Genomic DNA, 17,945 nt, shown 5'->3' with positions numbered 1-17,945 from the left:
TAGTAGATGTCTCAGGAGAAACAGTACAGGGGGGTAGTAGATGTCTCAGGAGAAACTGTACAGGGGGGTAGTAGATGTCTCAGGAGGGACAGTACAGGGCGGTAGTAGTAGATGTCTCAGGAGGGACAGTACAGGGGGGTAGTAGATGTCTCAGGAGGGACAGTACAGGGGGGTAGTAGATGTCTCAGGAGGGACAGTACAGGGGGGTAGTAGATGTCTCAGGAGAAACAGTACAGGGGGGTAGATGTCTCAGGAGGGACAGTACAGGGGGGTAGTAGATGTCTCAGGAGGGACAGTACAGGGGGGTCGTAGATGTCTCAGGAGAAACAGTACAGGGGGGTAGTAGATGTCTCAGGAGGGACAGTACAGGGGGGTAGTAGATGTCTCAGGAGGAAATCACAGCCTTATTCCCGATGGGTCTGAGACTGATGGCTGAATCTCAAAAGTCGGTATATAAAGCCTGGTACACACATAAAGGTAATCTGGACGATTTTGGCCCGATTTCTCCCCTTCTGACCAAGGACAGCAAACGCCTGATTATCGGATGGCTCTAAAGATTATCCTACAAGATTATCCTGTTGTGTGAGGTGTGTTAAGAGTCAATTTCTCCTGACAATCTGCTCGGAAAATGGTCGGGCCGACGATCTTAAATATTAAACGTGTTCAATATTTACGATCAAAAGTCCTCTTGTGTGTGGGCAACTCCCGAGTCCCAACAACTCTCGAGCAGGGTTGCCAGATGGGCAGTTTTTTGGGTGGAATTAGCGGTTTTTAGACTGGGGTTAGGCTGGAAAGTGTCAATCCCATCTGGCAACCCTGCTCCCGAGTCCGATTGTGACGTGGATGGAATGTAGCCAATCAAGAAGCGAGCTGACTTCTTTCGAGATTTTCGAGATTTCTGGCTTGAGTGACAAGACTCTAGACTGTCGTAGGACAGATCTTTATGTATGTTGTGTGCTGTATTGAGAATATCGGAACACACCACACACAATACGATCAAAACTGTTCAATCCATGATTTTTTAATCTTCATGTGTGGGGTCTCTCTCAGATAAAAAATCTGTTAAGATTTAGAAAATCTTTATGTGTGTACCAGGCTTTAGGCAAGACCTGATTAACAAAACGAGAAGAATTCTACTACAGATTTCATATTACAGCTGTGTTTAGTGCTATTCAATGCAAGATAGACACACTGGCTGGCTGAGGTCTGACTGAGGTCTTAAAACAGCTGTTATTTCATAATTCATTCATTAGGCTACAATTGAATATGCTTTATAGGTTTTAGGTCAAACATGGCCAATAATCACAACATTCTCAATAAAGCTCAAACATTACAAATAATGTATACTGTATACCCCTCCCCCTGGATTTGGATAAATATTACTTGACTTAATTACAACTGTTTCACCTTTCTATAACCAAAACACCAATAACTTAAGATAAGATCAAGCCTACAGACACCAAATTCATTAATGTTAATGTGTTTAATAATCGTGTAGCATAATATTTCTCATACTTTTCCATCTAAGCTGGATCTTCGTACACTCTACATTCTGATAGTTTTTTCTTTATTTTTTTCTTCCCTCGCTCGCCTCACTTTTCTGACAATTAAATCTGTTAAACAATGAATGAAGTTTGCCTTACCGTTTCCTTGGAAGGCAGGGTGATGACAAACGTGCTGTACCAAACGCCTGAGAGCCAGAGGGAGAAGGGAGAATCAGAGAATCGAAAATAGGACTGAATACGTTATCAAGTGGTATGCTCCACTATCCTCAACAAATCTGCAACATGCTCCATGCTGTCGGTTGATTGAAACAACACCCAAGCTGCTAGTGACAAAGCTACAATGTCTGTCTCTGAAATTCATGATATTAGCTTGCCATGTTAACTGGTGAAATAAATTATTGGTAGGGATGGGAATCGAGAACTGGTTCCAGTTGAGAACCGGTTTCAAATTGTTCGATCAATCGGAATCGTACGCCTCCAAGGATATCGATTCCTTTTATTGATGCTGCCATATTTTTCTTACAGTTTTGCGTTGCAAAAACTAATGAGTCATGACGTCAAACTCTGTAATAATCACAATACTATAACCGTGATTTATAGAAACGTCTCTTTTAATAACGTCCATGGAAAGAGGGCAATCAGATATGCAAATTGAAATTAAACAACGTGGAAATCTGTTGCTAGCAGCACAATCGCGGGTCTGTAGTTTTTTATTCATTTGTTTGTCAAGTCTATTTATGTCTTGGAAATGTCTTTAGGATAACCTAACCCTACATGTTAATGATGTGGTAGGTCAGGTGGTCAGAACATATGTACTTCAAAAGGCACTAAAAATCTTTTGTGGAAAATGTACTAATCCGCTTGTTAAGTCTGACGTCAAAAGTGACGTTTAGCCATTTCCGGGTCCAAACCAGAAATTCTCCGCACCAGAGTACCAGTGTACTACAGCGGTAGAATGACAGTTGAATCGTTTTTTAGACTGGGATCTATTCATACAACAAGGGACACAATACTTTCCCGTTTTCTCCATATTGTCAGGGTATTTGAGCCTCGGAAAAGCGCTATATAAATATAATTAATTATTATTATTATTTCGGCATTTCGAAGACAGCGCCTCAGCCAACGTTGGACCCGGAAACACGTCACGACTTAACAAGCGGATAGGGCCAAAGAGGTCAAATCATATATATCACTGTGAATAGCTTGCTGGTGGGCTAGTAACACCACACAAGTAGGACTTATGAATCTAGAATGAAATGGATGTGAAGTGACACTCACCGAAAGTCAAGAGGAGAAGAAGCAGGATGGCCTTCCTCACATCAATGTTGAACAATGCACCAGCTACAGGGAGAGAGAAAAAGGCTAATGTCAACAAACAAACAAGTAATGCTAACAAATGATCTACAGGAGAGAGATAATGCGAATTGTTAAGTATACATTACTCGATTAAACACATGCACGCACGCACGCAAACACACACACACACACACACATGCACAGACACACATACACACACACACGACCAACGTGCGCATACACACCGCAACGCAACACATCTGCATACACACCACAACATGCACATGCACACTGCAATAAACACGCACGTACACACTACACACACACACACACACACACACACACACGTACACACACACACGCACACACAAACAATGGGATCAACGTTTGCGGAAGTGTTTGTGAAATGGTTTGCGGAAGCAAGATTTTGTGCTAATTGTAAGATTGTTGGTAAAAACAGACATTGCACATTTGTTTAATTATTATAATTTTTAAAAATATATTTTGGGTGTATTCAGCAATGGCATGTTCAGGTCAGAAAGAGGCATACAAATGAAAAAAGATCCATCCATCTATCCATCCATCCATCCATCCATCCATCCATCCATCCATCATTTACCATAAGAGCAGATCACATCCATTGTGCCCCTCTGTGTTGCTGCCTGAGATGAGGCCAAGCCTGGCCAAGGAAGTACAAAAAACTGTGGGCCAATGTCCTGTGTACGAATACTCATACTGCCTACCATTAAGTAGGCATTTTGTGTATGCAGGAATAAGAAAGTTCTGAAAGTATGCAAAATTCAGTCTAAACTAATTTAAACTAAATTCAATGTGTCACTGTACTTACCACAGCTGGCAGTGGTAGTCCTGGCTCTCCGGTAGCCATCAGCGGAAGAGTCCCCAGAGGTGTCAGTGCTACTCTGGCTTACCTGACTGGAGAGGCCCCCACTGGACGTGTGCAGGCTTGGGGGAGGAATACTCACCCTGGGGGGCACGGCTGGGGCCAGACTCACCCTGGGGGGCACGGCCGGGGCTGGGGCCAGAACAGTAGCAGGTGCTGGGGAAGCTGCCTTATGCGCACCTGTTCTCCTCCTCTTATTGTGTCTAAAGAGAGAGAGAGAGAGAGAGAGAGAGAGAGAGAGAGAGAGAGAGAGAGAGAGGGAGAGAGAGAGTGGATGGGGGGACAGAGAACATTAGTACACAAGGATTTGCATACCTTGCTAATGCTAATGCCTCTACATCAAGTGTGACACACACACACACACACACACACACACACACACACACACACACACACACCTCCAAGGGCTCTCTTTGTACGAGATCTTGCTGACGTTACCGTCCTCGTCCGTCTGGTCGCTCAAGCGAGAACTACGGCGTAACATGACTGAGAGAGGGAGAGAGAGATTGTTGTTATCGCATGGCTTGCCCCTTCCATGTAGTCAAGCAGAATTTTGCACCAAGAGACGACCAAAATTGTTCACTCCCAACTCAATACTTCAAATAAGACAATTCTAGGTGCGTTTTATTTTTATTTTGAAGTAAAGAATGCTGTGTTCGTAAATTTGCTCACAGTGGTTCAACGTCATAGAGCGACCAAGTAATTTGCTTGGACTAGTCATAGGGTCTTGCTCTTGTTCTTGGTCTTGAGGGCAAACTTGAAGAGGTTTGACACAAATCAACATTTTGTTTCCACTCACATAATAGCCTTCTCACAATATGCTTTTGATGCAGATGGGTTGGCTGTCAAGCAATGATTCGTTGGTATTACACATGGTTATTTCTCCATTATGTCAACAGTCCAGATGGAAAGGCATAGTTGTGGCGCCATTAATTGTACTCTTTATCTTAGACAGTTCCAAAAAGGTTTTGTAGGTCTGCACATCCAGTTGTCCTGGTCTTCAACATGAGATGGTTCAGCAGTGACTTTGACATAGTCTAAAAAGATCCAACAGCTTAGTGAGATCCAGACGAAAAACCAAATGGTTCAGACCTCTTTTCCTCTGACATGACTATGACCTTTCTAACTATGGTTAAACACTATATTAATGTGTTTGACTGTTTTATTACGGTTGTAAGTACAATGTAAAACATATTGTCATTACTCCTTTGCCACATTGTAATTACAGCAGTGTAACAACAAGTAATAACAGTATTTGTTACACTGTACTTAGATGTTATAACGTGGTAAATAAACACATGTCAAAACAAACTGTTGTTTTTGAACTAAATCCCAAAGTCAGAATTTGAACCGTGACCTTTGGGTAACACTATATTACAGAGTTTGAATGACTGTGTAATAACTATTGTAAGTGCAATGTAACATGTTATCATTACTCTTTACACTATACTTACAACGGTGTAACCATGAGTAATAATACTATTGTCATTACTCCTTTGCTACACTGTACTTACAGCAGTGTAGCAACAAGTAATAACGGTATTTGTTACACTGTACTTAGATGTTATAACGCGGTAAATAAACACATGTCAAACCAAACTGCTGTTTTTGAACTAAATCCCAAAGTCTGAATTTGACTCGTGACCTTTCTAAGTTGGGGTAACACTATATTACAGTGGTTGAATGACCGTGTACTGTAATTACTATTGTAAGTGCAATGTAACACGTTATCATTACTCTTTTACTACACTATACTTACAACAGTGTAACAATGAGTAATAACAGTTACAGTTTTACAGTTACAGCCAGTGAGTTTACAGTTACAGCCAGTGAGTTTACAGCTACTGTGTTACAGTTACAGCCAGTGAGTTTACAGTTACAGCCAGTGAGTTTACAGTTGCAGTGTTACAGCTACAGCCAGTGAGTTTACAGTTAGTTACAGTTACAGACACTGAGTTTACAGTTACAGTGTAACTGTTACAGTCAGTGAGTTTACATTTACAGTGTTACAGTTACAGCTAGTGAGTTTACAGTTACAGTGTTACAGTTACAGCCATTGAGTTCACAGTTGGTGATACAACTGAAAGCTCAATCCACCTTGTCATTTAAGGCTCATAAAGTATATATACATTATGATGTAGTCTTTAAAGCCTTGTGGAAATGGATAGAAAACATTATTTAAGTGAAATCTGTAAGTATATGCTAATTAGTGGCGGCGACATCATGCGACTCAAAATGTCACATTTTAATTTAATATAAAATATTTCTGTTGGTTTAATTATATGTGTCCTATGGAGTTCAGATAGTGCACGTTGTATGGTGCCAGTAAAGAGCAAGCAACATTGGCTAAGACGCCGCTTTAGATTCAAAATTAGACCTCGCTTTCGACTCATTCCATCAATGTCACTAAAGAAAAATCCAGACTTATTTTTGATAAGTCTCGCAAAATCAATTTATTGTAAGTGCAATGTAACACATTATTATTACTCTTTTACTACACTATACTTACAACAGTTTAACAGTGAGAAATAATACTATTGTCATTACTCATTTGTTACACTTTACTTACAGCAGGGTAGCAACAACTAGCCTATTAATAACAGTATGTGTTACACTGTACGTACATGTTATAATGCGGTAAATAAACAATTTACAAATATAACAAATAAACAACAGAAAAACACCCCACATATAGGCCTACCCAACATGCTATTTAACCATAATTACAGTATGCTACCTAACCATCCTGTTCACCAGACTGGCATTACATTACATTTAATTGGCACTTACTGTACTGTTCTTGGTACTTACCAAGTTCTTACCTGATCACAGTGATCGGCTAAATCAGTACCACATTGATAATTTGCCTAATTAAATAATGTTTATTACTCAGAATAATGGAAATAGCTGCAATTCATGGTCTTGAGTTTGGCTACAAATGATTTAAACTGGACGGAGTCGCCAGACTATCTTTTTTTAACTTACCGAATGAAGACGACTCTGTCTACGAGCCAGATGTCCACATTGCCATTGTCCGGCTGTAATTACTTGATATCTCAGGGGACTTTCATCAAATCTCACTGTTCCGTTTTAGTTGACCGTCTTAACCATAGGTCTCACCGCTTTCCAGCAGTAAAGTAACTGAAGATTTGTACAATTATTCTATTGTTGTTTTAACGTTCTGTCAAAAAAACGTCATAGACAACTGTTTCCATGGAGCCGCCGTGCTGATGCCGTGCGTAATAATGAGTCACGCGCACCAATTTAGTTGATAAGTTGAAAGTCATGGTGAATTTCCAGCCATTCAAGAGCAATATACAGGAGTAGGAAGTGCCTATATTATTCATTTGTCACCAAATCACCAATCAGCCTACCCATGCACCATTTCTGGTCCTAGCTGAAGAGAATGTCATTACTTTGTTGTCACAACTTTCACATTACCCAGTAAGCACCGAGTCTTACTCTAAAATCACTGCCAGATAAACATTATTTTCCAACAAAACATTTTTTATTATAAAAAAAGTACATATGAATGAATGAATGAATGAATGGTCTTTATTGTCATTAATACAGTACAGGTACCATACAACGACATTTGGGAGGGGGGGCTCCCCTGGTGCTAGGAAAAAAAATATATAGGCCTACTAAAAACAAGAAGGGAAAAGAGCTGGTTTACATAAATAAAGGCTATATACACTATCCACTATACTATACTATACAAATAAAACACTGTGCTGTACTCTATGCTATACTATAAATATCCTAACATTTCCTATCTCTGAACCTTATGTGCACGAGGGTTGTCCTATTGCACATAGTATTATTGCACATTCATTTAAAGTGTCGCAGTTTGCAAGTATGAAATGTTCACAGTTGTGTTTCAGTATTGCACTTGATTACAATCTAGTAGCTGCCATCAAATTGTCTAGATTGTCCAGGGCCTAGAACCTAGGTCTTTGCTGTGTTCAGGCCCTAGGGTAGAAGCTGAGCTTCAGTCTATTTGTCCTTGCGGACATAGAAAGAATACCCATGATAACAATTACAGCTTGATCTTATCAAACTTACTAACATCCGTGTAAATATTTATTTTGACGTAAAAAAACATGAGCAAAGAGACTTAACGCAGAGAAAGGAGTTTACAACTTTAATACGCTTTGACTGTACCACGTGGCCAACTATACGGTTATCTCATTGGACGGGGGAAACAAGCGACTGCTCATTGGTCTAGAAGATTGTGCAAGCTGATATCTACAGTGATTGGCGCTATCATTCTGAACACGACTGAAAGGTCCAACACAAATACATGTGTACATATTTTACCACGTGTTCTGTGGTTTGAGGCATGTGCAGGGAATATGCCCGGTGCAGGTATTTCACGGGTGCTCGCCATACTCGGCTCTCTGTATCCACACGTACAGACATTGGAGGAGTTTGCAGAAACCCTCGTGTACAGAGAGGGACACAAAGTGGTCCTTATCGAGCAACCCGACACAAACCTCTTCGTATCTTTCGTCCGGGGAATGCTCATTTGCTCGGACAAAAAAATTGAGGATGTCCCCAGCTGTAGCCAGGTATGTATTTAATTTCGCAATTGTGGTTGCCACGGCAAAAAAAAGCGTTATTAGCTCATTCATTGATCTCGGAAAAGCTGAATAATGCGTTGTTTAGACGAGGGGCACCCTCTTTTTTTAGCAACCTGAACATAACTCATCTTTAGGCCGTGCCATGAATGGTTTGATTCTCAAAAGATTTGCAACTTTTTATTCAGTGCAATTTAGTAGCAGTGGGCCACTCCTCTCAATAAATTTTTGGTAATTATAAGGTTTCATTATAATGTCTTCCATGTCGCCCATCGCTAGATCTGCACTCTGCATGAGCTGTTGGCATTAGTTCTGAACAACCTCAAGCGGAAGAAGAAGAGGAACGTCCTTGCAAACGGATACAACTACCCGTTCCTTGCCCAGGACCGTGACGCTGACCCGTTCAAATTTCACGGTGAAGTGACTCAGAATGCAGCATACGTTCATGGCAGTGACTTATGGAAAAGAATAGCCCAGCGTCTTGGCACAGACGTCATGCACCACCTGCTGGAGAACTGTGCCATCTTCGTGGCGGTTCCTCCATCATGTATGTTCCAGGTGTGTGGTGTACCGGTGTACGACCGGGTGTCCATGGGATCAGCGGCAGGGCTACACCTCCAGAACCGGTCCAGGCGGAACACCAGAGCGAACAGGACTGCTACCTGGCACAGGACACGTCAGGATCCAATCCTGAGTGAGAGGAGGAGGAGGAGGAGAAGGGGTGGCGGTGGAGACATCAGGAAGAGGAAAAGGGAAAAGGTGAGCATAGGTGAAAGTGGGCCGGAACGGTCCGGTGCGGCGTTCCGGCAAGACTTTCTGTGCCGGAACGCCGTTGGGGGAAGAGATGCAGCTGCCTGTCAATCAAAATCCGATTGCTGCAGAGTGCAGAAGCAATCACGATTCACGATCCATAATTTCCAACAAGGAAACACATGGCTGACGTTATGTTTCGTTGCGTCTATTTTAATACCTTTGAAAAGGACATGTTAACCCGCTTTACAGTAGACCCGACGCGACGCGACGTGGTTGGGTGGGCAGCACTGGGCACTGAGACAGTCCGACCGGGATTACAGTCGCGCCGTATGGAAGCATATAGTGGACCTAATTCAAATGTTAATGCAATTTGAGATTGCATTTGTATGTTCCACTTTTGCATGCATTCTTTCAGACAATATTCAAATTCAAATGCAATTCTAATGATTTGCATTTTCATTTTCATGTACCTGATGTGCACATTCGCTGTCAATATTAAAATGATAATGCAAAGCCATTTGACATTTAATTTTCAAAGTCATGCGCTGCTTTGTAACTGACAAAACTGACAAGTTCATTCTAATGTAAAAATTACTATGCAATCCCAAAATAGCATATTCATTTGCCACTTTTGCCTGCGTTATTTGAGTCAATATTCAAATTGTAATGCAATAATGTGATACGCAATTGCATTTACATGTTCTAGTAAACACATCCGCTTTGTAGCTGACAAAATTCAAATTTTCATTCTAATGTGAAAATGACTATGCAATCCCAAAATAGCATATTCATTTGCCATTTTTGCCTGCGTTATTTGAGTCAATATTCAAATTGTAATGCAATAATGTGATTAGCAATTGCATTTATATGTTCTAGGAAACACATCCGCTCATTAGAATTGCATTTGAATTTGAATATTGTCTGAAAGAATGCATGCAAAAGTGGAACATGCAAATGCAATCTCAAATTGCATTAACATTTGAACTTAGTCCACTATATGCTTCCATAAGCAAGCCGTGTTGCCAGATTGGGCTACTTTTGGTCACACTGGACGGGTGGATTCGGCAGCTTGTAGACTGGTTGGGCTGGAAATTGTCAATTCCATCTGGCAACCCTGGTAGCAAAATATGTGCATACGTATCTGGTAGCCTACTGGTACTTTCAAATCGCATCGTATTATTATTATTATTATTATTATTAATAATAATTACAATTTACAATACAAATACAACAATTGGAGGTCCCTCAAAGAAAATTTGGGCGGACTGCGCGTGCACAACATCAACCTCCAAGGCTTGATTTTGACCCAGGAAAAACCCTGGTATGTACTGTATAACATGATAGCCATCTATGCACTGTATATAAGATGATGACCAAGGGTCTTTCTGCTGCTGACCAAGGGGTTGAGTTCACTTGATGAGGCCCAATTTTGTTTTAGACTCTGTAGGCTACTGTATTTGTTTATTAAGACTTAAGATATATTATCTGAATTTCTCTTGTTTTATCAAATGTTCCAATTATTTTCATTTCTTGTGCTGGTTTAAAATTGCAGGAAACTAGCACAAATAATTGTGTGGGAGAGAGGGGCCGCCGCTACCAAAACGTGCACAGTTTTGGGTCGCTCCACCACCAAAAACTCTCACTCCAAACTTTTGGTGAAACATGGCAGCCCTAAAGTGTTTCTAATTTCGACACCAACACCACGATGTGTGTGTTCAGGGATGCATGAAGCTGGGGGCAGGAGGAGAACAATATGAAACGATGAAGGTTGGGGTAGTAGCCTATAGTTCCTGTAAGAAACTCAAACCACTTTCACCCCTGAAGGTGAGTGAAAGAGAGGACAGTCTACCTGGGAAGAGGAGACGTGTGGATCGGTTTACAGAAGATTCAAATCAGGTGTCCAATGGCACTGGAAATGAGCAGCAGTCAGCGAACATGAAAGCCACCAAAAGCAAAAACACCAATACCACTTTGGAGGGGGGTCCTAGCTGGAGTTCAGGGCTGTTACCTCCTCTCCCTCCTTCCCAGTGCTTCATCCGCACCCACAGCATGCTCTACGGGGGGAGGGGCATGCACGGCTTCTTGCTAAACAAGAGGAGGAAAGGAGGGGCTGAAGGGCCAAAGCGTCTGCAGGGGCGGGACTTACTCAGAGTGGTATTCTTTGAAGGTGCGGCTTATCTCAACGGGAGGGAGAAGAAACCAAAGAAATTCCCACTGCGTTTTTTTAACATGGTGCCCCTCTTCAGCCAGCTGATGCGTCGACACAGGAGATGTCCATATACCAAGATCCTCCAGAGGGTCTGCCCAAGGATGGGAGATAGAGATGGAGTGGGGGTCATGGCCATACTCCTGCCCCAGCACTGTGCACCTCACAGGGTCTACCTGTTTGTCAAGGAGTGCCTCTCGACGGTGGTCCCACAGGAGCTGTGGGGTTCAGACCAGAACCGACTCAACTTCCTGTCCAGAGTCAGGGGCTTTCTGTGCATGGGCAAGTTTGAGAGGCTCTCATTGGCTGAGCTGATGTGGAAGATTAGTGTGAACGACTGTGATTGGCTGAAGATCAGCAAGACAGGTGAGAGTTTCTCATCACGTACCCTCTCTGCCCAGACTGTCTCATCCACTAATGCATAGTCACTCTGAAATCAAGCTCTTGTAACTACCCCTGGCACTTCTTGTAGATATGACATAATGAGATCAGATGCCTTTACCCATATTGTTTACACTACCTCTCGTGACCCAGGTCGCTGCCCACCCAGTGAGCTTGCATATCGGACGCGGGTGCTAGGACAGTTCCTGGCCTGGCTGCTGGATGGCTACGTGCTAGGCCTGGTCAGGGCCTTGTTCTACGTCACAGAGTGTATGGGACAGAAGAACGCCCTGAGATTCTACAGACAGGAGGTCTGGGCCAAACTACAGGATCTGGCTTTCAGGTACACACACACACACACACACACACACACACGGAATGCAGTACAGTTATAGCTTCTCATTCTCACTCTGAGACAAGTGCCTCACTAATTGGTGTGACCTGGTTCTTAGAGGTCACATCCTCAAGGGTCAGGTGGAGGAGTTGACCCCGGCCCAGGTAGCGTCCCTTCCAAAAACCACCGTCATATCCCGCCTCCGCTTCATTCCCAAGACAAAAAACATGAGACCAATCACACGACTGATAGGGGCAGACTCCAAAACAAGGGTATGTCTTGAGTACTTAAAAAATAAAATAAATAATGTGTTCGTTTTTTTAGTCAACGTGTGTGCTACAATATGTAATAAGTATAGTGTGTGTGTTTAACCTACCTTCCAGCTGTTCCAGTCGCATGTGAGGACCCTGTTGGACGTCCTGCGTGCGTGTACGCGTTCCGAGCCCTCTCTTCTGGGCTCCACGGTTTGGGGAATGACTGACATCCACCGGGTCCTGCGCTCTTTCGCCCCCTCCCAGAAAGACCAGCCCCAGCCCCTCTACTTCGTCAAGGTTGGCACACCTGTAGTTGTATAGCTTGTCAACTTGCCACACTGTGTGGTACAGTATATGATATCTGAACCTTTTTCAATGTCTATCGATGTTTCCTTGTCAAAGGTGTGTGTGTGTTCTCTTTCTCTCTCTGTCCATCCAAACCCGTCAAGTTACTGCCACTGATACTCTGAGGCTGTTTCGAGTGCACACATTGGGACACATTTGGTGCAGGTACGAACAGCCTCGATGAACTCGCTGACACTCGTCAGGTCCCTTGTGACATCATACTGTGAGGAGTTGTGTATCCCCACCAAAACAGTGAACATTCACAGCAACAATAAACCCTGGTTCAACAAAGACATTCAACTTCTACGCAAGGAAAATAACTCAGCTTTTATTAGTGGAGACAGGAATCGGTCAAATATGAACTCAGGTCTGCAATCAGGAAAGCCAAATCTAATTATGCCATAAAACTGGAACAACAGATTGCATCAAGCGACACTAGAACCATCTGGAAAAAAATTTAAGTCTATGACCAACTACAACAAAAGTCCCCCCCCCTACATCTGACATTGACACTGACTTCCCAGACAAACTCGAGTTCTATGGGAGGTTTGAAAAGTCCCCAATCCCACCGTACTCTCCTCCCTCCCTCCCTCCCTCCCCCCCACCACCCCCCCATTTCACATCCAGGAGGAAGTGGTGAGGGCCATCTTCAGGATAACCAACAAAATGAAAGCAGCAGGCCCGGACAAGATCAGTTCAGCTGTCCTGAATGTCTGTGCTGATCAACTGTCTCCAACATTTTCAGATCTGTTGAGGATGCTGTCAACCTAACCCTCCATCACACACTACTACATCTGGAGTCACCCTACACCTACGCCCGCATCCTATTCATTGACTTTAGCTCGGCCTTCAATACAATAGACCCGGTCAATCTCTTCAATAAACTAGTGGACATGAACATTGACCCCTGCATCTGCCACTGGATACGGAGCTTCCTGTGGAAAAGACGACAGAGGGTCAAGATAAACAGCCTTTCATCTCGACCCTTGACCCTCAGCACAGACGCCCCCAAGGGCTGCGTCCTCTCACCCTGGCTCTTCTCCCTCTACACTAACTACCTGATATCCCTCCACAGCTCAGTCACCATTCTCAAATATGCAGATGACACAACCATAATTGGACTCATAACCAACAACAATGAAGACCGTTATTGTGAGCAGATAGCCCAAGCAGTCACTTGGTGCCTCAATAACATCCTCCAACTCAGCTCATCAAAGACACAAGAACTCATCATAGGCTTCAGGCACAGCCCCCCCTAAAAAAAAACCATTAACATCTTTGGAGAACCCATAACTATAACGGATTCTTTAAAATTTCTTGGCACTCATTAACTCACTCAAATGGAACACCAACACAGACTACATCACCAAAAAAGCCCACCAACGACTGGTCTCAGACAGCTCAAAAAATTCAAAGTGAAACAAAACCACCTCCTTCAGTTCTACACAGCCGTCATTGAGAGCATACTCACCTCATCCATCACAGTTTGGTACGGCAGCACGGACAGTAAATCCCGGAAAAAACTACAGCGAATAGTCAAAAAATCATCTAAGATCATTGGCACCCCTCTCCCATCAGTTGAATCATTATATCACAAACACACTACCAATAGAGCAAATAAAATTATCTCTGACCCCTTCCACTCTGCTCACCACCTGTTTCAACTGTTGCCCTCTGGATGGCGCTACCGATCCCTGGCCACCAAAACATCCCGTTTCAAAAACTATTTTTTCCCCTCTGCTAAAAGGACTCTCAACACCTGACCCACTGCACAAACCCTGCCAGATGTACTGCACTTTATAGTTGTAAATATTGACAGATTTTGTCTTGCGGTTATGTGTGTACATTGTCCATTGTGATAGTCATGTGTAATGTGTGTGTGATGTATTTGACACTGCTGTATTGAGTTTTTTTCCATCTGTACCGACAACAAATTCCACCGCACTTGGTCGTGTGGTCATTAAACGATTCATTCATTCATTCATCTCTTTTAATGCCCCCCCCTCCGCTCTGTCTCTCAGGTGGATGTGAGTGGGGCATATGACAGTCTTCCCCACTCCAGACTCTTACAGGTGATTAGTGAGGCCCTGTCACCTGTCCAGAAAAAGCTCTTCTCTGTGCGAACCTATGCCAAGGTGTGGTCCACCCACGAGGGCCTCAAGAAGACCTTCATCAGACAGGTTCAACACACACTCACACTCACACTCACACTCACACACACAAATACACTCAATACCTGCTTGGGAAACATATATCTGCCAATACTACGGATTGGGTCTGGTTCTGAATACGAGCTTTGTTTTCTTTATTTATGTGTCTGTGTGTGTAGGCAGACTTCTTGGACGTCACAGTGGCATCCAAGAACATGAAAGGCTTTTTGATGTCACTGCAGAGAGAGGGCAAAGTTCATGATGCTATACTGGTGGAGCAGGTGAGAGGGGCAGCCAATTCGGAGGAGGGCCACAGTCCTGCATATTAGTGAACAACATGGCTTCGAAGTATTAGAACAGACATTGATGTAAAATCAATCCCTTGTCTATCCATCACAGAACACTTATCAGTTGTACTTTTCTGTTAGTATTTCTCCACAGATGTGCTTGGAAAAGATGTCCTAGAGTTCTTCACACAAATGCTCACCGGCAGTGTTGTTAGTTTTGGGAAGAAGTACGTCTAACCACTTTTTCTTTATTTCTGTGTAGAACTTTCTGTAAAAAAACCATCCAGGTTAGATTCCATGTTGAATGTACATTATATTATTGTTCACATGGAATGTGAGAGATTGACAGGTGTCTTGTTGTTCCAGAACATTCCGTCAGTGCTGTGGGATCCCTCAGGGCTCTGTGGTGTCCGCCCTGCTGTGCTGTCTCTGTTATGGTCACATGGAGAAGGTTCTGTTTAGAAACGTCACAGAGAAGGGAGGGTAAGATGATTCACTTACTTAGGCAAATGTATTTGTTGTAAGTCGTTTTGGATGAATACCTACTACCTTTTACACATACTGTATATTGCACATCAATAACATCTGTATTTTTCAGGATGAGGGTAGTGTTTATAATGTGGCATGTGGTCAGTAATTGGACAGTCCTTTTCCCCTGGTTGGCCTACCCTCAAATATCTCAAACATTTAATATGAAGACTTTGTCGTGTATTTTCATGCTCTGTAACCATAGCAATGGCCCTCTAATACACACAATGGCCTTTTGACATGCATGTGCAGAGGCTGTAATATCATCAGGGATAGATATAATTGCATTAGGGCCCGAGCCAGCAAGACGCCCATAACATAAATTGCATTAGAATTGTATTAGACCATAGGGTGAATTGCATTAAACCAATGCAGAGTACATTATCTGCCTTCAGGTATGGCAGATAATACACAGCAAAGGAAGATAATAAGATAATAACATCCTATTTACAGGACAGAAAATGACCTCACCTACTATGATCTCACTGGCAAACTTTGTATCTGAACCAAATTAAAATGACGTGGACTCTGTTTTGATTGGCTCAGCGACAGTGACAGTGACAGGGTATAAAATCCTCTACACAGATGGGCTCTTTCTCTTTTTCTTCATATCCATATCTTTGACTTAATATCCTGTGACCGATTCGGACCACCAGCTCCATTGAGGGGCCATGCTGTGTAACCTGCTTTTTTGAATAAACAAGTCTTAAATTTGCTCAAGAACTCTTCTTCATTTTTAGCAGTAACAGATACCAAAATATACGAAAACTTTTTGTCACATAGAAGACATTTCTATCTGCAAAGTTCAGAATGATACACAGACATAACAGTATATGACCCAGTCCCTATGAAACAGATTTTGTGATCGGATTCTCCTTCTGTTTCTAGGTTTTGGCATGCCGGCACAGACCCAGACTCAGGACAGCAGTGCCAGCAGCTTCAGTTTTGCTGCTCCAAGTGGAGGATTTGGTTCTTCGGTTGCCCAATCTGGCTCAACCGGTTTTGGCAGCGCCACAGCAAGTGCCACACAGCCTCCTACTGGTTTTGGCTCCTCCTCTTCTTCTTCCTCTGCACCCACAGCTGCTAGTTTCTCATTTGCTGGCCCCGCCGCCACCAAGGAGCCACCCTCTTCTGGGTTTGGAAGTTCCGCATCTGGGTTCAGCTTCTCCTCATCAGCCAATAGCGGCGGAGGATTTGGCTTCGGGGCTGCAGTGGCAGCTACAGGTGGAAGTGGGGGTGCGTTTGGACAGACGAGTGGAGGATTTTCTCTTGGGGCGAGCGGTACTGGGGCAGTGGCAGGGACAGGCTCTGCTGGGGGGGCTACAGACAATCTCTTTACCCCCCAGAGCGAATTGACTCCAGATGAGCTGAAGGAGTTCGGGGGGAAGAGGTTCACACTGGGGCAGATCCCCCTCAGGCCTCCCCCTGCTGAACTACTGGTGGTTTGACTGTACTTTTACCATATGGACTCATCTGGTTACGGTACATAAATGCAGCTGCAGAAATGAATGTTTTTTTTGTGATCAAGATTTTTTATTGCTTTTATCAACACATAACAACGACAATACAGAACAAGAAAGGAAGGGAGGGAAAAAATAAAGAAGACAAAAAAGAAAAGGGGTAGTGTAGCAGACAAGTCACAGCCAAATAGTAGAAATACAACACAATCCGGATTGGGGTAAGTGGAAAATCAAATCGTAGAGCAGTCAAGTTAGTCAAGTTCAATGAATAAGCCTTCCATGCATCAACTGTACTGGGCCTTGCTTTGTTCAATCTGGCCGTTGTGCACTCAAGATTCACAATCCTCTGTAAAGAGTAAAACCAAAAAGTGTTCATACTGAAATCAGGTGTTATCCAATGTTGAAGAATAGTTTTTTTTGCAGAGGTGAAACCAGCAAATAGCATTTTCTTTTGCGTAATACTTAAATCGAAATCAGAGTCATCATTGAGCAAACATAAACATGGATTAGGAACATAGTCAATCTTAAATAACTTGGACATTACAGAATTGACATGGTTCCAAAAGTTGGCCACGACTGGACACTCCCAGAACATAATGGAGAAATGAACCCGGTGTGGGGGTAGGGCAGAATTGACAGTAGTAGTTGGGTTGTAGTTTCATTAAGTATCTTCTATATGGTGTAGCATAGGCCCTGTGGATGACTTTAAAATGAATTAACTGATGAGCTAAGTTTTTGGAGGTTGAATTGAGATTAGACCATAAACTTGTGTCCCAGTTTGGGTGGAAATCCAATTCACCAAGCTCTCGGCTCCATAAAGCCTCAACCGCAAGTGGTTTTTTAATTGCGTCCATTAGATTGCGATATATTCTGGATACACAGCCACGAGAGGTTGGGGTATGTTCAATCCAGGCTATCATGGGGTGAGTTGGAAGTGGGGAGCGCCAAGGCACTCCATAGGCCTT

General features: G+C 43.0%; 2 protein-coding genes across 2 annotated transcripts in view; one reads left to right on the top strand and one right to left on the bottom strand.

Annotated features, from left to right (window-relative positions):
* The window catches only part of slc6a18 (solute carrier family 6 member 18), a gene marked incomplete at both ends in the record, with an annotated part of 81,577 nt that overhangs the window by 27,484 nt on the left and 36,148 nt on the right, over positions 1–17,945 (bottom strand). The window lies entirely within an intron of this gene.
* LOC308159102 (telomerase reverse transcriptase-like) lies at positions 8,058–16,968 on the top strand (the record flags this gene model as incomplete). The annotated part of the gene is made up of 12 exons (XM_080532856.1): positions 8,058–8,273; positions 8,562–9,041; positions 10,860–11,607; positions 11,776–11,965; positions 12,075–12,228; positions 12,340–12,507; positions 14,577–14,735; positions 14,885–14,986; positions 15,134–15,219; positions 15,359–15,475; positions 16,067–16,077; positions 16,409–16,968. 12 exons carry the CDS (start codon positions 8,058–8,060, stop codon positions 16,966–16,968), a joined length of 2,991 nt encoding a protein of 996 aa, XP_080388982.1.

The sequence above is a fragment of the Nansenia antarctica genome (assembly GCF_963989245.1).
Source record: "Nansenia antarctica genome assembly, chromosome: 5".
NCBI lineage: Eukaryota > Metazoa > Chordata > Actinopteri > Argentiniformes > Microstomatidae > Nansenia > Nansenia antarctica.
This window is presented reverse-complemented; position numbering and strand designations above follow the sequence as displayed.